Source organism: Dendropsophus ebraccatus, chromosome 10 (genome assembly GCF_027789765.1).
Source record: "Dendropsophus ebraccatus isolate aDenEbr1 chromosome 10, aDenEbr1.pat, whole genome shotgun sequence".
Classification (NCBI taxonomy): domain Eukaryota; kingdom Metazoa; phylum Chordata; class Amphibia; order Anura; family Hylidae; genus Dendropsophus; species Dendropsophus ebraccatus.
In genome coordinates, this window is record NC_091463.1 from 85267560 (window position 1) to 85292201 (window position 24642).

At 48.7% G+C, this 24642-nt stretch overlaps 2 protein-coding genes across 3 annotated transcripts; one reads left to right on the forward strand and one right to left on the reverse strand.

Annotated features, from left to right (window-relative positions):
- The first annotated feature begins 460 nt into the window (after positions 1–460).
- FBXO27 (F-box protein 27) lies at positions 461–10919 on the forward strand. 2 transcript variants are annotated; one of them, XM_069943694.1, is made up of 6 exons: positions 461–569; positions 3967–4326; positions 5624–5735; positions 5806–5901; positions 8976–9114; positions 9639–10919. In XM_069943694.1, the coding sequence occupies exons 2-6, from the start codon at positions 3984–3986 to the stop codon at positions 9792–9794; spliced, it is 846 nt and encodes a 281-aa protein (XP_069799795.1). In that variant the 5' UTR covers positions 461–569; positions 3967–3983; the 3' UTR covers positions 9795–10919. The 2 variants fall into 2 exon arrangements, with proteins under 2 accessions (XP_069799795.1, XP_069799794.1); XM_069943693.1 differs by having other exon boundaries at positions 568–652.
- Positions 10920–16402: 5483 nt separating this feature from the next.
- MRPS12 (mitochondrial ribosomal protein S12) lies at positions 16403–24606 on the reverse strand. Its single transcript, XM_069942633.1, has 3 exons — positions 24520–24606; positions 17500–17569; positions 16403–16930 (listed from the first exon to the last, which is right to left on the reverse strand). The coding sequence occupies exons 2-3, from the start codon at positions 17546–17548 to the stop codon at positions 16554–16556; spliced, it is 426 nt and encodes a 141-aa protein (XP_069798734.1). The 5' UTR covers positions 17549–17569; positions 24520–24606; the 3' UTR covers positions 16403–16553.
- Between the last annotated feature and the right edge of the window lie 36 nt (positions 24607–24642).

The following is a 24642-nucleotide window of genomic DNA, read 5'->3' on the forward strand; positions in this document are numbered from 1 at the left end:
TAGATAAAGTAGAGGGGCAGATTTATCAAACATGGTGTAAAGTGAAACTGGCTCAGTTGCCCCTAGCAACCAATCAGATTCCACCTTTCATTTTCCAAATAGTCTGTGAGGAATGAAAGGTGGAATCTGATTGGTTGCTAGGGGCAACTGAGCCAGTTTCACTGTACACCAGTTTGATAAATCTCCCCCTTTATGTCTATCTTATCTATCTCTATAATCCAGGGATGGGGAAACCTTTAGCCCTCCAGCTGTTGCAAAACTACAATCCACATCATGCCTGGACAGCCTTTGGCTGTCCAGGCATGATGGGAATTGTAGTTTTGCAACTACTAAAGGGCCAAGGTTCCCTACCCCTGCTCTGATCTGTAGCCAAGACACAATCAGCTCAAAAGACTACATTTCCCACAATCCCATTGCTTCCTGTTTCCATAGCTGTAAGACTTATATCCCGCCCCTGGATGGGCGGGGCAGTGTGACGTCAGCTCAGTTTTGTTTTCTGACAGTTTAGGCAGCTGCCAACCACATAGATGTGCGACGCTCACTTAACGGGCCATGCTGCAAACGTACAGGTAGGCTGATATTACTACGTTGGGAATCGCTTTGCGTCACAGTTGATATCATATATGTATGTGGAGGGACAGCTGTTACCATGGTAATACTATTGTTAAACTGATAGGATTAGCATTACTAAGTTGTTATGCCAACTTTCACAGGTGTAGTCACCCAGCTTTCCTACAGCCCTGAGTGACACCTCTGCTCCTTCTGCATAGAGCAGGGATGGGGAACCTTTGGCCCTGTAGCTGCTGCAAAACTACAATTCCCATCATGCCTGGACAGCCAAAGCGAAGATTTGGCTGTCCAGGCATGATGGGAATTGTAGTTTTGCAACAGCTGGAAGGCCAAAGGTTCCCCCTCCCTGGCATAGAGGCTGTCCTGGTTATTTGATTACTGATCACCCGGCTTTCCTATAACCCTGAATGGTTAAATTGGTAACATATAGGTACATTTCCTAATAAAACTCTTCCCTGAGACGGCTGCCTTGTGCTGTCCCTCTGTTACTCCTCCTGGAAATGGATGAATACAGTGACAGTGTGAGGAGCGCCCCCAATGGTGGTGTCACAGTGTAACCAGGGGACGGTGATCCCCAGTCACTTACTGATGATGTCATATATTACCAGGAGGAATAACAGAGGGACAGTAATACTGCCGAGATGTAAGACCACCTGGCCCAGATACGTCCGCATCCTGTCACTATGTGTCCGAGCTCAGACAGGGAGGCCCCCATTGAGTCAATGGCATTGGGACTATGTTTGGGTTGTTTTCCAGACATATGTGTTTAGACTGAGACCTTAAAGTGCAGCAAACCACCTGGAGGTAGTCATCAGCCATTGAAAGTAATGGGGCCCCTGCCTGTGCACAAATGTGTCAGCATCCCATATCAACAGGATGCCGATATATCTGCAACAGAGAGGCGAAGTGTGGTGTGAACATAGTCCTGCTCCCGCCACCATCCTCCACTCCTGCACCCTCATCATCTCTGCCATCCTCCCCTCCACTGCTGCTTCTCCATCTTCCTCCCCTCCACTGCTGCTTCTCCATCTTCCTCCCCTCCACTGCTGCTTCTCCATCTTCCTCCCCTCCACTGCTGCTTCTCCATCTTCCTCCCCTCCACTGCTGCTTCTCCATCTTCCTCCCCTCCACTGCTGCTTCTCCATCTTCCTCCCCTCCACTGCTGCTTCTCCATCTTCCTCCCCTCCACTGCTGCTTCTCCATCGTCGTCCCCTCCAGTCCCGCGCCCTCATCGTCGTCCCCTCCAGTCCCGCGCCCTCGTCGTCGTCCCCTCCAGTCCCGCGCCCTCGTCGTCGTCCCCTCCAGTCCCGCGCCCTCGTCGTCGTCCCCTCCAGTCTCGCGCCCTCGTCGTCGCCCCCTCCAGTCCCGCGCCCTCGTCGTCGCCCCCTCCAGTCCCGCGCCCTCGTCGTCGTCCCCTCCAGTCCCGCGCCCTCGTCGTCGTCCCCTTCAGTCCCGCGCCCTCGTCCCCTCCAGTCCCGTGCCCTCGTCGTCGTCCCCTCCAGTCCCGCGCCCTCGTCCCCTCCAGTCCCGCGCCCTCGTCCCCTCCAGTCCCGCGCCCTCGTCCCCTCCAGTCCCGCGCCCTCGTCCCCTCCAGTCCCGCGCCCTCGTCCCCTCCAGTCCCGCGCCCTCGTCGTCGTCCCCTCCAGTCCCGCGCCCTCGTCGTCGTCCCCTCCAGTCCCGCGCCCTCGTCGTCGTCCCCTCCAGTCCCGCGCCCTCGTCGTCGTCCCCTCCAGTCCCGCGCCCTCGTCGTCGTCCCCTCCAGTCCCGCGCCCTCGTCGTCGTCCCCTCCAGTCCTGCGCCCTCGTCCCCTCCAGTCCTGCGCCCTCGTCCCCTCCAGTCCTGCGCCCTCGTCGTCGTCCCCTCCAGTCCTGCGCCCTCGTCGTCGTCCCCTCCAGTCCTGCGCCCTCGTCGTCGTCCCCTCCAGTCCTGCGCCCTCGTCGTCGTCCCCTCCAGTCCTGCGCCCTCGTCGTCGTCCCCTCCAGTCCTGCGCCCTCGTCGTCGTCCCCTCCAGTCCTGCGCCCTCGTCGTCGTCCCCTCCAGTCCTGCGCCCTCGTCGTCGTCCCCTCCAGTCCTGCGCCCTCGTCGTCGTCCCCTCCAGTCCTGCGCCCTCGTCGTCGTCCCCTCCAGTCCTGCGCCCTCGTCGTCGTCCCCTCCAGTCCTGCGCCCTCGTCGTCGTCCCCTCCAGTCCTGCGCCCTCGTCGTCGTCCCCTCCAGTCCTGCGCCCTCGTCGTCGTCCCCTCCAGTCCTGCGCCCTCGTCGTCGTCCCCTCCAGTCCTGCGCCCTCGTCGTCGTCCCCTCCAGTCCTGCGCCCTCGTCGTCGTCCCCTCCAGTCCTGCGCCCTCGTCGTCGTCCCCTCCAGTCCTGCGCCCTCGTCGTCGTCCCCTCCAGTCCTGCGCCCTCGTCGTCGTCCCCTCCAGTCCTGCGCCCTCGTCGTCGTCCCCTCCAGTCCTGCGCCCTCGTCGTCGTCCCCTCCAGTCCTGCGCCCTCGTCGTCGTCCCCTCCAGTCCTGCGCCTGCGTTGTCCTCCTCTCCAGCCCTGCTCCTCCATCTTCCTCTTCTCCAATCCTATTCCCCCCATCCTTCTCCCCTTCAGTCCTGGTTCCACATCACCTTCCTCCCCTCCAGTCCTGCACTCTTATCGCCCTGTAAGTCCTGCTCCCCCATCACCCTCCTCCCCTCCAGTCCAGCACCCCCACCCCCCTCTTCTCACACCTGCTGCCACTACTATCTTTCCCTGTCGGGTGTATAGTCCGAGTTCTAGGAAACAAGTTGGACAAGTTTACCGTGACCAAACAAGGTTTTCGCACCCACCAGAGTTCTTAGTCATCTCCTGACCATCCGAAAACGCTGGGGGCTGTGAGGTTATGTTCACAGGTAAGGTAGATATATGGCAGTGTATGGCGCAGGTGTACATAGAGCAGTGTTCACCAACCCTCCAGCTGTTCCAGAACTATAACTCCGAACATATCCGGACTGCCAAAAGCTGGTATGGTATAGGAATAGCTGTGGCTGGCATATTGGTATGGGAATAGCTATGGCTGGCATATTGGTTTGGGAATAGCTATGGCTGGCATATTGGTATGGGAATAGCTATGGCTGGCATATTGGTATGGGAATAGACAGGTTTTTATATTATACACATAATTGAAGCATATAAGCATATACTATATTAGTAAGGTGCAGACCTTTTCCTTGTAAAGGGATTTACATAAGACTGGTATTAGACGGCCCGATGCCTCCTGTAATCAAGTGCCGATCTGCTAGATGGACGCTTGCTTACCGAGCCTATCACGCGGCTCCATAATAATCGTCTAACAAGGGCTGTGTATGTATATATATATATATAGATAGATATAGACGACAGTGACACTTTAATTATTTTTTCTATGTCTTACAGACTCTGATACCCTCACAATGGGACAGGGCGGCTCCCAGGAGTTACCTGCGCAGCCTCGAGCGCCCCAAGTATTACGAAGAAATGTAGAATTTTTTATGGACTTGGAGCCATTCCCGGATGATATCCTCTTCTTGATCCTCAGCCTTGTACCATCACGAGACCTGATCCTTGGCTGTAGGCGCGTAAGTCGGCGCTGGAAACATCTGGTCGACTCTCCCTTCTTATGGAGGCTGAAATGTGAACGGGAACATAGGAGAGACATCCTCTTAGCTGCTGATGTGTGTCATGACTTCTCCTGGCAGAGAGCTACTGTAAAGAAGCCATTTTCACGGAACCTGCTGCGTAATCCATGCGGCACAGGTAAGGCTATGCTCATTGTATTGTAGAAAAGGACTGAATTAAACTGAAATGATGCTACATCCTACCGCACCAGTCACATGATGTAATTAGAGGTCACATGGAGGGGGGATACCGTTATTCTGAAACCGTATACGTTTCAGACTTGCCTTGACCACATAGTGTAATTGCACCGTGTAAAGGACCCGCATTGGATCTTTTGCGCAGCCAATTAAATGCTTCCTTGTTGGCTGGGCATTGCCCTGTATAAAAAGGTGATGTACCGCCAACAATAATGCATTGAGTAGGTCCCCACGAATGGTGCAGCAATTGTTAATCTGGCCGCATGAAGGCACAGCAAGCAAGAACAGACATCAGGGGAGGCTGGGTATCACAAGCGATATGTAACTGCCTGGACCAGGGCTTGAGCAGCCCTGCTGTTCCCATGTTGCCCCTTAGTGCTACCACTCTAAAGGCACAAAACACAATATAAGCTCAGTAATGCAGTGCATGTGGTCACTGCTGGACTGTGTTCTCTTTATCAAAATCAATGCACCCGTCTCAATTATGCCCTGGTGTATGTCAGCATATTGTTCTAGTTATGCTGACATATACCATGAACGTAGCCTTAGGGGACATTTACATGATTCTGCGATTACAGTCCATGCACAGACGATGTGCTACGGACCAGAATCACCGGACTCCCGGGATCATGATTTATCATACCGGGAGCTCTGAAACAGTTTACATGTTCGAGCTACTGTACTGATATAGCCTCACGGCCTCATTTACATGTCAGTATATTTTTGAAGACCATATTTTGAGCCCACAATCTGTCCGTGGTGCTTCCGTAGTATCGTCTGTGTTTTTGTGGATCTGTAAAAGTGGAGACTATTTGTAATAAAAGGAGGGACGATGACACTAGCAGATCCGCATTTTTTGCGTATGTTACAGAGAAAAACCTTTTAAGTCCCTCTAGGGTACTTGAGCTTGCAGTGTACAGGTTGGGAGCCTAAGGGGCAGTTCACATTGAGCAAAGTAGGCAGAAATTCCAAGCGGAACCAGCGCTGCCGACTCTGCTTGGAATCATGCCTGTTTTGCTCAATGTGAACAGGCCCTTAGATGGTACCACAGCATCTAAGTGGCCAAACACCTAGGGTTTAAGTTATATATTAGAGCTTTAAACAGGCCGTTGCTGCTGTATACTTCATGCTATATAGGCCTGATCTGTTACTTCTTGTATACTTTATGCTATATAGGCCTGATCTGTTACTACTTGTATACTTCATGCTATATAGGCCTGATCTGTTACTTCTTTCAGAACAGTTTAATCACTGGCGCATTGAACAAGGAGGAGATGGATGGCAGGTGGAGAACAACCATTCGGTTATAGACGGTGCCGAGAGCCAGACCTGCTTTGTCACCTCATTCTCGTGAGTATATAGCTGGCCTTATGCTAACTGGCTGACAGTTCCGTGACTAACCTTATACATCTCTATATAGTTGGTGTAAGAAGAGCCAGATCATAGACCTTATAAAGGAAGGACTGTGGCCGCATTTCCTGGACGTCCACCAGCCGGTCATCTACGTCTCTGATTGGTGGGTTATTATATAGGTTTTGTATACTGCAGTTTATTAAAAGTTTTCCTGCTTAAGACCATGTCTGATCACAGGGGGATCACTGCTTGGACCTGCAGAAATTGGCTGTTTTATTAGCTGAGTTATTCAGCACTAGAAAAACATGGCTACTTTCTTCCAGAGACAGCACCACTCTTGTATCCAGGTCAAGTGTGGTTTGCAATTAAAGGGGTTATCCAGCGCTACAAAAACATGGCCACTCCCCCCCCCCCCCCTCTCTTGTCTCCAAATTGGTTGCAGTTTCAAACTCAGTTCCATTGAAGTAAATGGAGCTTAATTGCAAACTGCACCTGAACTGAAGACAAGAGAGGGGGAAAAGTGGCTATGTTTTTGTAGCACTGGATAACCCCTTTAAAGGGAACCAATCACGCCGAAAATCCATCTTAAGTTAAGGAAACGTGCTGGCACATCACCCAGCATGTTTCCTAAAAATCCCCCTGTAACCTCCGTGCCCCCCTCCATCAGTCAGTAATCTTACTTTGTAAATTTCTGGCAAGTAGTCATGGTGAGCGGATTTAGTCAAGGTGGGCAGAATCAGTCACAGGTCCTGGGCGTCTGTAATGGTTGTAATCACGTCCAGAGGGGCGTGCTTGAGGTCTGCCTTCCATCCACGTGACCCGGAGGCTTGCGTTTCACGTCGGCGGCACGCTGACATCATCCGAACGCAGTGCAGATGTCTTCTGTAGTCCGCATATGCGCAGTACAGCGGGAGACAACAGCGCATGCGCGGACTCCGGAAGATGACGGCGCTGCGTGCGGATGACGTCAGCGGGCCGCCGACGTGAAACGCAAGCCTCCGGGTCACGTGGATGGAAGGCAGACCTCAAGCACGCCCCTCTGGGCGTGATTACAGCCATTACAGAGGCCCAGGACCTGTGACTGATTCTGCCCACCTTGACTAAATCCGCCCACCGTGACTACTTGCCGGAAATTTACATACAGCGCAGGACTTCTTCAAAGTAAGATTACTGACTGATGGAGGGGGGCACGGAGGTTACAGGGGGATGTTTGGGAAACGTGCTGGGTGATGTGCCAGCACGTTTCCTTATCTTAAGATGGATTTTCGGCGTGATTGGTTCCCTTTAAGCTCCATTCTCTTGAATGGAACTGAGATGCAAAACTTGCACCCAAACTGGAGACAAGAGTGGTGCTGTCTCTGGAAGAAAGTGGCCATGTTTTTAATGCTGGATAACCCGTTTAAATGTTCATTCCCCCAGCAGTGCTACCATAGGGGAAATGATGTATTGCACTGTCCTCAGTTAAATTTAAGGGGTATTCTGAACAAATATTCCTGCATTTAACCATGCTTAGGATAGGGGAAAAAATAAATATACTCACCTGCTGCCAATCCAGTATCACTGCATCCTGACACCTAGGAAATGCCCGACAGGGGATTGGCAGCAAGTGAGTACAGGTTGCTTTATTCCCCTCCACCTTTCCAGAACACATTTAAAGGGGTACTCCAGCCAGTACCCCTTTTTTTCACAATCTTCGGGGATGGATGAAAACAATTACATTCACTTACCTCCCCGGCTTTAGCGCTGGTGCCTGCATCCAGCTGCTCTGGACCCCGGTCTCCAGCCACTTCCTGGTCTAAGACGTGTCGCAGGCGGCCCACTCAGCCATTCAGTGTCTGTAGCAGTGTCCACCAGGAAGCGGATGGCGACTGAGACTCGGAGAAGCAGAATGCAGGTGGCTGCGCTAAAGCTGGGCTAGTAAGTGGATGCAATTGTTTTTACTCACCCCCAGCAATAATGAAAAAAGGGATCCCAGACGGAGTACCCCTTTTAAATGTATAAATATTTCCCCAGAATATCCGTTTAATACAGGGACGGGGAACCTTCGGACTTACAGCTGTTGCAAAACTACAATTCCCATCATGCCTGGATAACCAAACGCTCCCCGTCCCCACAATAATAGAAAGTCCATATAATGCGCCTATATGCCTGGGAGTGAGAGACTTTGTAGCCACTTTTCATTCTGGTTAATGGATGAAAATCTTCCATATCGGACCTCCTGTCAGAATTCTAGAATAGTTTAACCCCTTAAATAAGGTGTATGAAGCCCAAGTGCTGTCTGCATCTCTGTAAGGGGTAGCAGGTGTGGACCTGCTCTGCCACCCAACCAGTTTGGATTTGGGTTACTCTCCAGCGCGCTGTCTAAGGGCCCTATTCCACCGGACGATTATCGTTTGCATAATCGTTAACGATCTCAAACGACCGCTATTGTGAAAGACCTGAAAACGTTCACTCATTTTCATGGAACGATAATCGTTAGTTATAATCGTAATTGCGATCGTTTTTTCTTCGCTATTTATGCGCTATTGCGTTCGTTTCTATTGCGAACGACCGAACGATGTCTTATTCAATGCGAACGTTTTGCGAACGAGCAACGATAAAAATAGGTCCAGGTCTTATGAAGCGATCAACGATTTCTCGTTCGGTCGTTAATCGTTAACTGCATTTCAACTGAACGATTATTGTTTAGATTCGAACGATTTAACGATAATCTGAACGATAATCGTCCGGTGGAATAGGGCCCTAAGTATCCCACCTATTTATCCCCTGTATGGGGGTCTGGACTTGAGTGGTCCTGGTGTGGGTAGTGTCTGGCTTAGAGTAACTGAGAGGCACCAAGGTGACAGACAGAGGCAAATTCAGGATTCGGCCAAGGTAGTGGACTGGCAGCATACAGACATGGAGACAGACACCCTGCACCCTGTCCTGCACAGGTTCATAGCAAACACTCCGCATCATAAACTGTAGAGATAAGCTAGGTACAAAGAACAAGCAGGTGACATAGTCAGGAAACAGGCTGGAGGAGCAGGTATGGCTGCTAGCAGGTCATTTAAAGGGGAAGTCTGGATGTGTGCACCGGACGTAACAATCAATAGGGGAGCGTGTGTGCACCCTACAGGCAGGGTGAGGGGGTACAGAGACCAGAGCAGATGCATGGCGGAGGAAAAGAGCCATTTGTCCTCTCTCCTGACTGAGTACATACTTCCTTAGTACTGACGTCTGCTTCATCTCTTACAGGTATGCCGGACGACATGACTGCGGCTGCATCTATGAAATTAAAGTTCAGCTTTTGGCTGCGGATAAGAAAACTGTACTAAGCGAGTTCACTATGGCTCCCGAGCACATCCCCCAATGGAACGATACACGTTATAAGCAGGTACACCACAGAGCTTATAGTGAGGCTTTCATTGATCAGAATTAAGGCATAAAAAAATATTTTAAGAAAAATCCTGTATATTATAAGAACTGTCCAGAGCAGCAGATGTTTTCTATGAGAATTTACTGCTGCTCTGGACAGTTCCTGACTGAGAGAGAAGTGCCAGCAGAGAGCGCTGTGTCAGACTGAAAATAATACATCACTTCCTGCAGGACATACAGCAGCTGATAAGTACTAGAAGACTGGAGATTTTTATATAGAAGTAAATTACAAATCTTTAAAACTTTCTGAAACCAGTTGATTTGAAAGAAAAAGATTTTTGCTGGACAACCCCTTTAAGGAGGCCATGGCCCTCTTGGGAGGAGTTCTTCAGTCTCTGCAAGCCTTACAAGTGCCTGTACCTGCAGTTGTAGTAGGAGCGGAGCCATCAGAACATCAGGCAGCCCTATTGATGGATTATTCTGTTACTTCCTTCTTATAGGTTTAGCATTCTGCAATGACTTATGATTCTGCTTCTTCCTCAGGTCTCTTATAAATTCCGTCACTATGGCCCTGGTGTCCGATATTTGAATTTTACTCACAAAGGAAAAGACACCCATTTCTGGAAAGGCTGGTACGGGGCTCGGATCACAAATTCCTCCGTCATTGTGAAATGTGACAATCTGGAGCCCTGTGAATGACAGACCCCTGCACAGGACCTATAGCCCCCTGGATATGAGCCCCTAATACAGGACCTGATACCAAAAGATGTGACCCCTGGAGGCAACTGATCATTAATCCCTTAAAGACGCTCACTAGAGTTACTGATGGTGCAGTTGTAATGGATTTGATGACAGCTCAGCCTCCTATACTTCTAGTCTCTTAGCTTAGTTAGAAATATATAGAGGTGAGGATTGTTACTCTGCCCTCTTAGCCGACAAAGATGGTTCAGGCTCTAGCTGCTCGTGTAATGCTGAGCTGGTTGCAGTATGGGACCAATGGCAGAAGGGACAGGAAGCAGTTTACAGTCAGAGGTCATCTGAACAAGATACACTGATTTAAAGGGGTTATCCAGCACTACAAAAACATGGCCACTTTCTTCCAGAAACAGCTCCACTCTTGTCTCCAGCTTGGGCGGGGTTTTGCTGCTCCGTTCCATTGAAGTGAATGAAGCTTAATTGCAAACCGCATCTGGAGACAAGAGTCGTGTTGTCTCTGAGAAAAAGTGGCCATGTTTTTGCAGAACTGGATAACCCCTTTAAATGTATGGATGCAGCCGAGCTGGGATAAATAAAGATGACCCTGCAGACTGTGGTTGTGTATTATATGGGCATAAAAAAAATACAGGAGTACTTAAAGTGTCACTGTCTTTTTTTTTTTTTTTTTTTTTTGCAGAAATCAATAGTCCAGGCGATTTTAAGAAACTTTGTAATTGGGTTTATTAGGCAAATATGCCATTATCTGCATTCAAAAAGACTTTCCCCAGGTCCCCCCTCCCTCCTCTCTCTCTCATTCACTGCTCATTATCAGGAAATCTCGACTCTTTTACATCAGTTGGGTCCTGTGTAACCTATGGAGAGGGGAGGGGGAGGAGGGAGATTAGTCACCAGCAGAGATTAGAGAAAAAAGGATTACACAGTGGGACCTGTGTGAAAGCCGGTATACAGAGGTCAGAGAGGTCAGTGCTGACTTCAGAGGAGATAGCCTGTTGATGTAGCTGTAAATTAACTCTTTGTTGTCCTGTTTTGGTGCCTCATCTCATATCAAACTGCTTTTTCTGAATGCACTTTTCTGCTAATAAACCCAATTACAAAATTTCTTTAAAATGCCTGTACTATAGATTTCTGCAAAAAAAATTTAAACAACAGGTACACTTTAACCTCTTAAGGACGCATGACGTATCCGTACGTCATGCGCCCGTAAGAGGTGTTCAGAGCGGGGCCGCACGGCGACCCTGCTATGAACCGCCACGGTTCCAGGTGCCTCTTGTAGCCCGGGACCGCGGGTATTAGCGGGCACGGTCCGATCGCCGTGCCTGCTAATACAGTAATCAGATGCAGCTGTCAAACATGACAGCTGCATCTGATTACCGGACGCAGCTTATCCCTGGTGTCTAGTGGGATGTTGTCCCAGAGGAGCGATCTCCGTACCTGATGCCGGCCGGGGACCTCTCCAAGATGGCGCCGTCCCCGGCTTGCAGCAGCCGAAATCAAGCGAGTGCCAATCTCATTGACCTTTGCTGTATAAGTATACAGCAAAGATCTCAATGAGAGATCAAAGTATATATACTAGAAGTCCCCCAGGGGGAATAACCCTAACCCCAGGGGGGCTTCTAGTATATGTGCAAAAAAAAAAAAGTATTATTAGTAAAAATCCCCCTCCCCTAATAAAAGTTTGAATCACCCCCCTTTTCCCAGGTTTTACATAAAAGTAAATAAATAAACATATTTAGTATCGCTGCGTACGTAATCGCCCGAACTATTTATTAATCACATTCCTGATCTCGCACGGTAAGTAAACTGTGTAAGCGCAAAAATATTCCAAAGTGCAAAATTGCACATTTTTGGTCGCATCAAATCCAGAAAAAATTTAATAAAAAGCGATCAAAAAATCGTATATGCGCAATCAAGGTACCGATAGAAAGTAAACATCATGGCGCAAAAAATGACACCTGACACAGCCCCATAGACCAAAGGATAAAAGCGCTATAAGCCTGGGAATGGAGCGATTTTAAGGAACGTTTATTTGTTAACAATGGCTTGAATTTTTTTACCGGCCATCAGATAAAAGAAAAGTTATATATGTTATATATCGTTTTAATCGTAATGACTTGAGGAACATGCACAACAAGTCAGTTTTACCCCAGGGCGAACACAGTCCCCCCAAATAAAAGAAATGCGTTTTTTTTGTTCAATTTCACCACACATTGAATGTTTTTCTGGTTTCGCAGTGTACTTTATGCAAAAATTCAGCCTGTCATTGCAAAGTACAATTAGTGACGCAAAAAATAAGGGCTCATGTGGGTTTCTAGGTGGAAAAATGCAAGTGCTATGGCTTTAAGCACAAGGAGGAAAAACCGAAAACGCAAAAACGAAAATTGGCCCCGTCCTTAAAGGGTTAAAAAAAATGTAAGAACAACGGCCGCTGTCATACATGTTCACGCGGCCAATACTGAAGTATCGGCCAGATGAACATCATCACCTCTGAATGTGCCCGCACTCCAATTAACCATTGGCTTTAATACAATGTACGACCGTGAGAACAGACTGTGAACTACGGCCGTGGTTCGCAGTCTGCCGGCCAAAAAATAATTGACAAGTCAATTATTTCTACAGACGCAGGGAAACAGCGGCCATTGTGCGAGATATTGTGTGCACATCGACTGCTGTTACCCATAGGATTCTTCCGAGTGCATTCTTTTTTTTTTACTAGAACAGCTGTTGTTATGATCAGCAACGACAACTGTTCTTGTAAAAATAGAATAGGCTGTGTGAACATAGCCCTAAGGTGTCAAAACAACATGTCAGAAGCTTCAATCAATTACAGCTGCTGGGATTGGACTTTAGTAGTTCAACCCTCTAGATGCTATGGCCTGTAGTGACTGTGGCATCTAGGTGGTTATTTGATAGGTGCCAGTCCCTTCATGTGCTGAAGGCAAAGTGTAACATAAGTATTACGACTGATCAAACAACTGTTCCAGATCCCTGGGGGATTAAAAATGTACAATCAACAAGTGCTTGTAAAAAATAAATTGAAATCAGCCCCACAAGGGGCTGCTACTCTGTGTTCTTAACCTAACCCCTAATGATAGCCTTGTATGACATGTATATATTAGGGCTATGTATGTATATAGATTTATTGAAATACTTTATTCATGGCAATAAAGTAAATTCCTCACAGAAAGCACAAAGCTCCTGTCCGGCAGATCAATGAAGGGTTCACTAAACCTTCTATAGGAAAAACCTCCTCAGTCATACATCCAGATAGGTTCCATCGCTGTCTCTAGTTATTTAGCCTTTTATGTAAATTATATCATAACTTTGCCTCAGTTATATAAATAAGGTGCACCGGTAACAGGGCAGCGGATCCCAAAGTGTAGGTCACAAGCCACTGACCGATATGTTGTGCAGCAGTTCCTTCCTCCACCTGCCTACATAAGGAAGCTAGCGGCCTCAAGCAGAGGAAGGCATGGGCATTCACTGCGGCTGCTGTGTCATATTAGTTGACCACATGATTCATTGGCTCTCACTGAGTGTAAATGGAGAAAGCTGTGCCAATCATTACAAGCTCTTCACTGTTCACGCTACAAGAGAGTGTAAAAGAGTCAAACACTTGTCTCTTGCTTCTCATGTCCTTTCCCTGCCCTCCCTCCCTCTTGGCAGTAGTGGGATGGCGCCACCATCAGTGCTGACTGCAGTGTTTCAACAATACCAGAAATATCTGAGCTAAAGCCCCTATTACACGGGGCGACATAGATCTGTCAGCGCTCGTTTGGTCCTGGTTTCCTGCTTGCGCTAATACACGCGCGGGCAGCAAGCAGGTGAGTGCAGGAGGGGCCACGGGCCACACTCTGCCCCAGGTGTCGGCACTCGAGTGATGTCACTACGCTGACGCCAGGACAAGGGGAGAGCGGCCTCTTGTGACCGCTGCAGTGCGGCCACAAGAGGGAAGAAAGGAGGAAACGCCGGACCCAGGTGAGTATAAGTGTTTGTTTTTTTATGTTATATGGGAGGGGGAGAGCGCATGGGGGCCTATATACTACAGGGGGAGAGCGCACAGGGGGGACTGTATACTACAGGGGGAGAGAGCACGGGGGGGACTGTATACTACAGGGGGAGAGAGCACGGGGGGACTGTATACTACAGGGGGAGAGAGCACGGGGGGACTGTATACTACAGGGGGAGAGAGCACGGGGGGACTGTATACTACAGGGGGAGAGAGCACGGGTGGACTGTATACTACAGGGGGAGAGAGCACGGGGGGGGCTGTATACTACAGGGGGAGAGAGCACGGGGGGGCTGTATACTACAGGGGGAGAGAGCACGGGGGGGGGACTATATTCTACAGGGGGAGAGAGCACGGGGGGACTATATTCTACAGGGGGAGAGAGCACGGGGGGACTATATTCTACAGGGGGAGAGAGCACGGGGGACTATTCTACAGGGGGAGAGAGCACGGGGGACTATTCTACAGGGGGAGAGAGCACGGGGGGACTATATTCTACAGGGGGAGAGAGCGCACGGGGGGGCTATATACTACAGGGAGAGAGCGCACGGGGGGGCTATATACTACAGGGAGAGAGCGCACGGGGGGGCTATATTCTACAGGGGGAGAGAGAGCACGGGGGGACTATATTCTACAGGGGGAGAGAGAGCACGGGGGGACTATATTCTACAGGGGGAGAGAGAGCACGGGGGGACTATATTCTACAGGGGGAGAGAGAGCACGGGGGGACTATATTCTACAGGGGGAGAGAGAGCACGGGGGGACTATATTCTACAGGGGGAGAGAGAGCACGGGGGGACTATATTCTACAGGGGGAGAGAGCACGGGGGGACTATATACTACAGGGGGAGAGCGCACAGGGGGGCTGTATACTACAGGGGGAGAGCGCACGGGGGGGACTTTATACTACAGGGGGAGAGCGCACGGGGAGACTTTATACTACAGGGGGAGAGAGCACGGGGGGACTATATACTACAGGGGGAGAGAGCACGGGGGACTATATACACTACTGGGGGAGAGCGCACGGGAGGGCTGTATACTACTGGGGGAGAGCGCACGGGAGGGCTATATACTACTGGGGCAGAGCGCAGGGGCGGGGGCTATATACTACTGAGGCAGAGTGCACGGGGGGGGCTATATACACTACTGGGGGAGAGCGCACGGGGGGGGGGGGGCTATATACACTACTGGGGGAGAGCGCACGGGGGGGGGGGGCTATATACACTACTGGGGGAGAGCGCCCGGGGGGAGGGGGCTATACACTACTGGGTGAGAGCGCATGGGGAGGGGGGCTAAATACTAGTGGGGGAGAGCGCACAGGGGGGCTATATACTACAGGGGGAGAGTGCACAGGGGGGCTATATACTACAGGGGGAGGGCGCACAGGGGGGGCTATATACTACAGAGGGAAAGCGCACAGGGGGCCTATATACTACTGGGGGAGAGAGCACAGGGGCATCAATTCTGTATTTAAACAACCTTTGTGAAAAGTAACAAAACACGTTTACTACTGATGTTCAGCTCGGACCTTCACCTGACAATAGACCCCGGTAAGTGGACCTTCACTAAAAGTTGTTGAGTACCCCTGCCATAGAGGATAGCAGCCGTCTGCTGCCACAGCTCCTATTCCACGGAGCGACGGCAAAAGATCACTGCTATCATAGTCGTTTGTCTCTAAACATGTTGAAAGACAAACGACAGCAATGATCAGCCGACATCATTCATGTCAGCTGATCGTTGCCTTCAATTAAACGGGGCGATTAACGGCCGATATGGGCTGATAATAGTTCTGTATAATAGGGCTTTAAAATGCAAAGGACAGAAGAATGGAGACAGGAGCACAAAAGACTATAGGCTGTATACAGTAGGAGGCAGTATAAAGGAGAACAAAAGAAAAGATAGCAGTATAGACACCTTATACAGGAGGACAGAAGTATATATTGTATGGAGGCAAGGGGATAGATGCTGTATATTTTAGGACAGGAATATAGAGGCAACATACAGAAGAACAGATGCTGTGTGTGTGTGTGTGACTCTCTCTCTCTCTCTATATGATATATATATATACATATATATATATATATATATATATATATACACACACACACGTGTATAGCTGCAGTATACACAACAGAAAAATAGTTGCTCTAAGCACAAATCTTGGCCAAAGGTGGGTCTAAGCTTAAAAAAAGCTGGAAAAACTTCTACCTCTAAGAAGCTTGATATATTACATTTTATCCCACCTCTAGTTTGGCCAATACTAACCCGCCATAACCCGATATTATTTTTATATTTTCACACAAAGATCTGAATCTCCTGCATAGGTTTAGACCAGGGATGGGGAACCTTTGGCCCTTCAGCTGTTGCAAAACTACAATTCCCATCATGCCTGGACAGCCGAAGGCTGTCCAGGCATGATGGGAGTTGTAGTTTTGCAACAGCTGGAGGGCCAGAGGTTCCCCATCCCTGGTCTAAACCTTAGTGAGAAAATATGGGCTACTTTCAGCCACCACAAGGGGGAGCAGAAGCTCAGTGTGTACAGTATTTTAGAACATTAATATAAATCCCAGGTTCCAGATCTGTATACAAAGAAACAGGATACTTTTTAATAACAAATATGAGACAAATCATCATCATCAGCTCCAATCCCTATGGTCAAGTCTTGTTGCACTCGTTCTGAAGATGAAATACAGTGTCCAGTCTTCTGCTGTTCGCCCCCTCCTTGGCATCTACCATCACTTCTTCACATGGGCACAGTCATATTTCCCCCGCACTATTTTCAGTTTGACCCCGGGGAGATCCTGTGTGCGGCCCCCCTCCACCAGCACGATGTTGTGTTCCTGCAGATTGTGTCCCTCTCCTGGTATAAAGCACACCACCTCCTTGCCATTGCTGAGCCGCACCCGGGCACACTTGCGGTTGGCAGAGTTGGGTTTTTTAGGCTTACGGATCATGGTCTTCAAAACAACCCCCTTCAGCTGAGGGCTGCCACCCAGAGGTCCCGGTTTGGGTGGTACTTTCTTGGGTGGACCAGCTCTGTGCATCTGATTCAATGTGGCCATGCTACGGGAGTCCACCAGAGGAGGGACGGCGTTGCGGAAAACTGAACAACCTGAATAAAGACAACAAAGAGAGGCAGGAAATCCACTTAGAAGATGCTTAAAGGGGTTGTCTCATCCCAGACACTGGTGGCATATAGCTACAATACATCAATGTCTTGAAGGGGTATTCCACTTAAGCATAATTTTTGATATGACAAGTCCCATGGTGAGACTGAAAATTCCTTCCATACTTGTTATTATCTATTCATTCTTCTTCCCCCAGTTCTAAGCTGCTGCTTTCTGCTGAAAACACAAAAAACTGTGTGTGAGCTGTTCTCTCTGCCTCCTCCTATGTTTGAGTGGAATACCCCTTTAACACTGTTGATCTATCTGTTGCCAAAACTTATCACAGTTGAAAACAAGTAGCCCCTTAATTCTACACAACCATCTAGTGCAGGAAGGGGAACCTTCGGCCCTCCACCTGTTGCAAAACTACAATTCCCATCATACGTGGACAACCAAAGCTAAAGCTGTCCAGGCATGATGGGGGTTGTAGTTTTGCAACAGCTGGAGGGCCCCCATCCCTTATATAGTACCTGTTACCAAACGTGTAATGTTAGGCATGGCGAGATCAACCTACCCCATCTCCAAGGCACATAGATAAGGCTCCGGATTCCTGCAAAGGACATTGTGGGTCAAACAGACATCACCTGCGAGAGAGAAACTCGTGTAAGTGTCCTGCTGCAAACAATCCCATACTTGTACATGGTACTATCCATAACACCGACAAATAACACTAGGCACATGGTACTATCCATAACACCGACAAATAACACCAGGCACATGGTACTATCCATAACACCGACATATAACATAACACCGACATATAACATAACACCAGGCACATGGTACTATCCATAACACCGACATATAACACCAGGCACATGGTACTATCCATAACACCGACATATAACATACCACCAGGCACATGGCACTATCCATAACACCGACATATAACATTACACCAGGCACATGGTACTATCCATAACACTGACATATAACATAACACCAGGCACATGGTACTATTAATAACACCGACATATAACACCAGGCACATGGTACTATCCATAACACCAGGCACATGGTACTATCCATAACACCGACATATAACCAGGGCTGTGGAGTCGGAGTCGTGCAGTCACAGCTAGTTTTGGCTCGAGTTGGAGTCGGAAAAAAAAATGTAGAATTGAATTTTGATATGAATTTTACAAGTTTTGCTCATGAATATATTATGAGCAACATTCTAATAGGACACTGGCCCTATTACATAAGGGTGGTCGGGGAATATATCAGTAATAGGACACTGGCCCTATTACATAAGGGTGGTCGGGGAATATATCAGTAATAGGACACTGGCCCTATTAGATAAGGGTGGTCGGGGAATATATGAGTAATAGGACACTGGCCCTATTAGAGAAGGGTGGTCGGGGAATATATCAGTACTAGGACACTGGCCCTATTAGATAAGAGTGGTCGGGGAATATATCAGTAATAGGACACTAGCCCTATTACATAAGGGTGGTCGGGGGAATATATCAGTAATAGGACACTGGCCCTATTACATAAGGGTGGTCGGGGGAATATATCAGTAATAGGACACTGGCCCTATTAGATAAGGGTGGTCGGGGAATATATGAGTAATAGGACACTGGCCCTATTAGATAAGGGTGGTCGGGAATATATCAGTAATAGGACACTGGCCCTATTACATAAGGGTGGTCGGGGAATATATGAGTAATAGGACACTGGCCCTATTAGAGAAGGGTGGTCGGGGAATATATCAGTAATAGGACACTGCCCCTATTACATAAGGGTGGTCGGGGAATATATCAGTAATAGGACACTGCCCCTATTACATAAGGGTGGTCGGGGAATATATCAGTACTAGGACACTGGCCCTATTAGATAAGAGTGGTCGGGGAATATATCAGTAATAGGATACTAGCCCTATTACATAAGGGTGGTCGGGGGAATATATCAGTAATAGGACACTGGCCCTATTAGATAAGGGTGGTCGGGGAATATATCAGTAATAGGACACTGGCCCTATTAGATAAGGGTGGTCGGGGAATATATCAGTAATAGGACACTGGCCCTATTACATAACGGTGGTCGGGGAATATATGAGTAATAGGACACAGGCCCTATTAGAGAAGGGTGGTCGGGGAATATATCAGTAATAGGACACTGGCCTTATTACACAAGGGTGGTCGGGGAATATATGAGTAATAGGACACTGGCCCTATTAGAGAAGGGTGGTTGGGGAATATATCAGTAATAGGACACTGGCCCTATTAGATAAGGGTGGTCGGGGAATATATCAGTAATAGGACACTGGCCCTATTACATAAGGGTGGTCGGGGAATATATCAGTAATAGGACACTGCCCCTATTACATATGGGTGGTCGGGGAATATATCAGTACTAGGACACTGGCCCTATTAGATAAGGGTGGTCGGGGAATATATCAGTAATAGGACACTAGCCCTATTACATAAGGGTGGTCGGGGGAATATATCAGTAATAGGACACTGGCCCTATTACATAAGGGTGGTCGGGGGAATATATCAGTAATAGGACACTGGCCCTATTAGATAAGGGTGGTCGGGGAATATATGAGTAATAGGACACTGGCCCTATTAGATAAGGGTGGTCGGGAATATATCAGTAATAGGACACTGGCCCTATTACATAAGGGTGGTCGGGGAATATATGAGTAATAGGACACTGGCCCTATTAGAGAAGGGTGGTCGGGGAATATATCAGTAATAGGACACTGGCCCTATTAGAGAAGGGTGGTCGGGGAATATATTAGTAATAGGACACTGGCCCTATTACACAAGGGTGGTCGGGGAATATATGAGTAATAGGACACTGGCCCTATTAGAGAAGGGTGGTCGGGGAATATATCAGTAATAGGACACTGGCCCTATTAGATAAGGGTGGTCGGGGAATATATCAGTAATAGGACACTGGCCCTATTAGATAAGGGTGATTGGAGAATATATCAGTAATAGGACACTGGCCCTATTAGATAAGGGTGGTCGGGGAATATATCAGTAATAAGACACTGGCCCTATTAGATAAGGGTGGTCGGGAATATATCAGTAATAGGACACTGGCCCTATTACATAAGGGTGGTCGGGGAATATATGAGTAATAGGACACTGGCCCTATTAGATAAGGGTGGTCGGGGAATATATCAGTAATAGGACACTGGCCCTATTAGATAAGGGTGGTCGGGGAATATATCAGTAATAGGACACTGGCCCTATTAGATAAGGGTGGTCGGGGAATATATCAGTAATAGGACACTGGCCCTATTAGATAAGGGTGGTCGGGGAATATATCAGTAATAGGACACTGGCCCTATTAGATAAGGGTGGTCGGGGAATATATCAGTAATAGGACACTGGCCCTATTAGATAAGGGTGGTCGGGGAATATATCAGTAATAGGACACTGGCCCTATTACATAAGGGTTGTCGGGGAATATATCAGTAATAGGACACTGCCCCTATTACATAAGGGTGGTCGGGGAATATATCAGTACTAGGACACTGGCCCTATTAGATAAGGGTGGTCGGGGAATATATCAGTAATAGGACACTAGCCCTATTACATAAGGGTGGTCGGGGGAATATATCAGTAATAGGACACTGGCCCTATTAGATAAGGGTGGTCGGGGAATATATCAGTAATAGGACACTGGCCCTATTAGATAAGGGTGGTCGGGAATATATCAGTAATAGCACACTGGCCCTATTACATAAGGGTGGTCGGGGAATATATCAGTAATAGGACACTGCCCCTATTACATAAGGGTGGTCGGGGAATATATCAGTAATAGGACACTGGCCCTATTAGATAAGGGTGGTCGGGAATATATCAGTAATAGCACACTGGCCCTATTACATAAGGGTGGTCGGGGAATATATCAGTAATAGGACACTGCCCCTATTACATAAGGGTTGTCGGGGAATATATCAGTAATAGGACACTGGCCCTATTACATAAGGGTGGTTGGGGAATATATCAGTACTAGGACACTGGCCCTATTAGATAAGGCTGGTCGGGGATATATATCAGTAATAGGACACTGGCCCTATTACATAAGGGTGGTCGGGGGAATATATCAGTAATAGGACACTGCCCCTATTACATAAGGGGGGTCATCGAAAAGTTATCGGTCACTATTTGGCAGTTTGTTTCTGAGCTGGAAGAGTCCATTGTGTGGGGGGAGATCTGTGCTGTTCTCTTCCTGGATGCTGGATGACTGTATATGAGCAGCAGTGTAATATGAAGATATTCTGTGTAATATAGAGGAGAAGGAGAAGACATAAGTAGCTGTAACCTCTGTCCTCAGTGTGGTGTTTTATCTCTGGGAGAGGATTGTGTGTTTTTCTTGTGTGTGTGTGTGTGTGTGTGTGTGTGTGCTATGGCTGCAGTAGGCTTTGTGTGTGCTATGACTACAGCAGGCTGTGTGTATGGTGGTATGGCTGCAGCAAGCTGTGTGTGTGTGTGTGTGTGTGTGTGTGTGTGTGTGTGTGTGCGTGCTATGGCTGCAGCAGGCTGTGTGTGTGTGCTATGGCTGCAGCAGGCTGTGTGTGTGTATGGTGAGCGCTATGGCTGCAGCAAGCTGTGTGTGCACTATGGCCGCAGCAGGCTATGTGTGTGTGCGCTATGGCTGCAACAGGCTCTGTGTGTGTGTGTGTGTGTGTGTGTGTGCGCGCGCTATGGCCGCAGCAGGCTGTGTGTGTGTGTGTGTGCGCGCTATGGCTGCAGCAGGCTGTGTGTGTGTGCTATAGCTGCAGCAGGCTGTGTGTTTGTGGTGTATGCTATGGCTGCAGCAAGCTGTGTGTGTGCTATGGCTGCAGCAGGCTGTGTGTGTGTGTGTGTGCTATGGCTGCAGCAGGCTGTGTGTGTGTGTGCTATTGCGTGCCCCCACAGTGACCTTCTATATCACTGTGTGACCTCTATATCACTATGTGTGACCCCCTGTATATCACTATGGCTGACCCCTCTCTATATCACTATGTGTGACCCCTCTCTATATCACTATGTGTGACCCCCTGTATATCACTATGGCTGACCTCTATATGACAGGTATCTGCCAGTGTTAGCAGTGTTTCTTTGTGTATGGTGAATATTTAGTTAGAAACATAGAAGACTGTCAGCAGGAAAAGACTACCTGCTCCATCTAGTCTAGTTGTGCGTAGTTCAGGACATGGAGGCTGGAGACTGGCCATTTATGAAGGAGCAGGAGTCGGAGTCGGTCCTGATAAAATTCAGGAGTCGGAGTCGGAGCTGCGGCTTACCGACTTCACATCAGGCACATGGTGCTATCCATAACACGAACTTATAAAACATACACAACCATATAACATTGTGGCATATTGCTAGGATCATTTCTCCTTTACAGTGGTGCATATGGCCGCTCCCCGTGCTGGACACCACAACACAAATTCACTACTACAGGGATGGAGAACCAGTCGCCCTCCAGCTGGTGGAAAACTACAATTTCCATCATGCATTAAAGGGGTATTTCCCCAAAGAGCAAAAAAAATGAAATGCTCCCAAACCTAGCTACTCTTACTCACCAAGGCCCCCTGAGTATTTTGAGCTGTCTCCTGTCTTTCTAGCTGCTGCCGTTCCGGAGAAAATGTTTTTCTAAAAGATGGTCTATGATCAAGATAGGAAACTACATTTCCCATCATGCAATGCTTATGCCTGATGATGATGAAGTAGCAGAGCTGAGATGGTTAGATGGTGTAGCAGAGCTGAGATGATGTAGCAGAGCTGAGATGGTAAGATGGTGTAGCAAAGCTGAGATGATGTGGCAGAGCTGAGATGGTGTAGCAGAGCTGAGATGGTGATAATGATGGCGTAGCAGAGCTGAGATGGTGAGACGGTGTAGCAGAGTTGAGATGGTGATGATGATGGCGTAGCAAAGCTGAGATGGTGATGATGATGGCGTAGCAGAGCTGAGATGGTGGTGATGATGGCGTGCCAGAGCTGAGATGGTGTAGCAGAGCTGAGATGGTGAAATGGTGTAGCAGAGCTGAGATGGTGTAGCAGAGCTGAGATGGTGTAGCAGAGCTGAGATGGTGTAGCAGAGCTGAGATGGTGTAGAATAGCTGAGAGCCATGTTGGTGTGCGGGGCGAACGTCATGAGTGACAGCCGCAGGTGACGGGTGGGTGCCGCGATTGATACCGGGGTGGGGGGGTGCTGCCGGTAAGCGAACGAGCCGTGGGTGACAGTGTAAATGCCGTAGGTGGAGATGGAGTCACCCGCAGGTGTGCCGTGATTGATCCCGGGGGGTGGTGTTGTGCCGCCGGTAAGCTTGACAGTGAGCCGCGGGTGGAGGTGCCGCACATGAGTCCAGCGGGGCAAGGGGGGGGGGGTGTGTGTGCCCCGGGTGACAGTGTAGAATGTGGAGTGGAGATGGAGTCACCCGAGTGAGTGAGCCACGGGTGAACCGCAGATCACAATGTGCGCGGGTAACAGGAGGTGCGGCGGAAGGCGTCCTCGCAGGTGACTGGAGGTGCCGCGGGTGAGTCCAGCGCGGGGGGGGGGGGGGGGGGGGTGACGCGGATGAGGGGGGCACAGTCAGGGGGTGAGCTCTGGGGCTGTCTCCCTCTCACAGTGACAGCTGCACTGATCACTGTCTCCCTCTGTAATAGCAGCCACCCCCGTCAGTGTCCTCCATCACTTCAGTTTGGCTGGGTTAGAAGCTAACACGGCCCATTGAAGAGACAGAGGACACATGATGCCGTCTCGGAGGGTGCGGGCCAGGAGCAGAGACAGGTTGGACTGGGATCTGATGATTCTATGCGTTCCGTGGGGTGGGGGCACCTAGATAACAGCAAAATTGTCCAGAATCCATAATAACTTTATATTGGAAAGATGGAAAGCTAGGGGTGGGCAACATATTAATGCACAAATAATTTTTTTTGGGGGGGAATACCCCCTTTAACAGCCAATTGTATATTTGCAACAGTTGGAGGGACACAGGTTCTCCGTCTCTGATTTATGTGAATAGGATAATGTTGTAATCTCCTGAAATAGCCAGAAGCATTGCTTATCCAGAGAAATTATGACTTAAAAGGGTAGTTTACAAAAAAAAAAAATTCCTTCAAATCAATGGCTCCCAGCTATTAAAGAAATATCAAGTCTTCCAGTACTTATCAGCTGCTGTATGCTCTGCAGGAACTGGCGTATTCTTTCCAGTCTGACACAGTGCTCTCTGCTGCCACCACTGTCCATGTCAGGAACTATCCAGAGCAATAGAAAGTCCACATAGGAAACCTCTCCTGCTCTCCAGACTGAAAAGAATACACCACTTCCTGCAGGACATACAGCAGAGGATAAGTATTGGAAGACAAGATTAAAAAAAAAAATAGTGAGTAAAATATATATATATATATTTTTGGGGGGGGAGGGAGACTACCCCTTTTAAGAGGTTATCAAAATATTAAAGGTTACCACCTATCCACAGTAGAGAGAACAAGTAGCTGGGACTCCACTGATCATTATGCATCACTATAGTGCGCTATGGCACCACAAGTCCCAGCACAGCCTGCAGCTGAACCTCACTCACCTTGAGCAGCTCTGGATCATACACACAGCAGCATGGCCAATCGCTTCCGGGTCATGCGGCGGACCTGTAACCCGGCTTCCAGTTGTGATTGGTCAGTTCCAGTGACAGCACCTAGTTCCGATG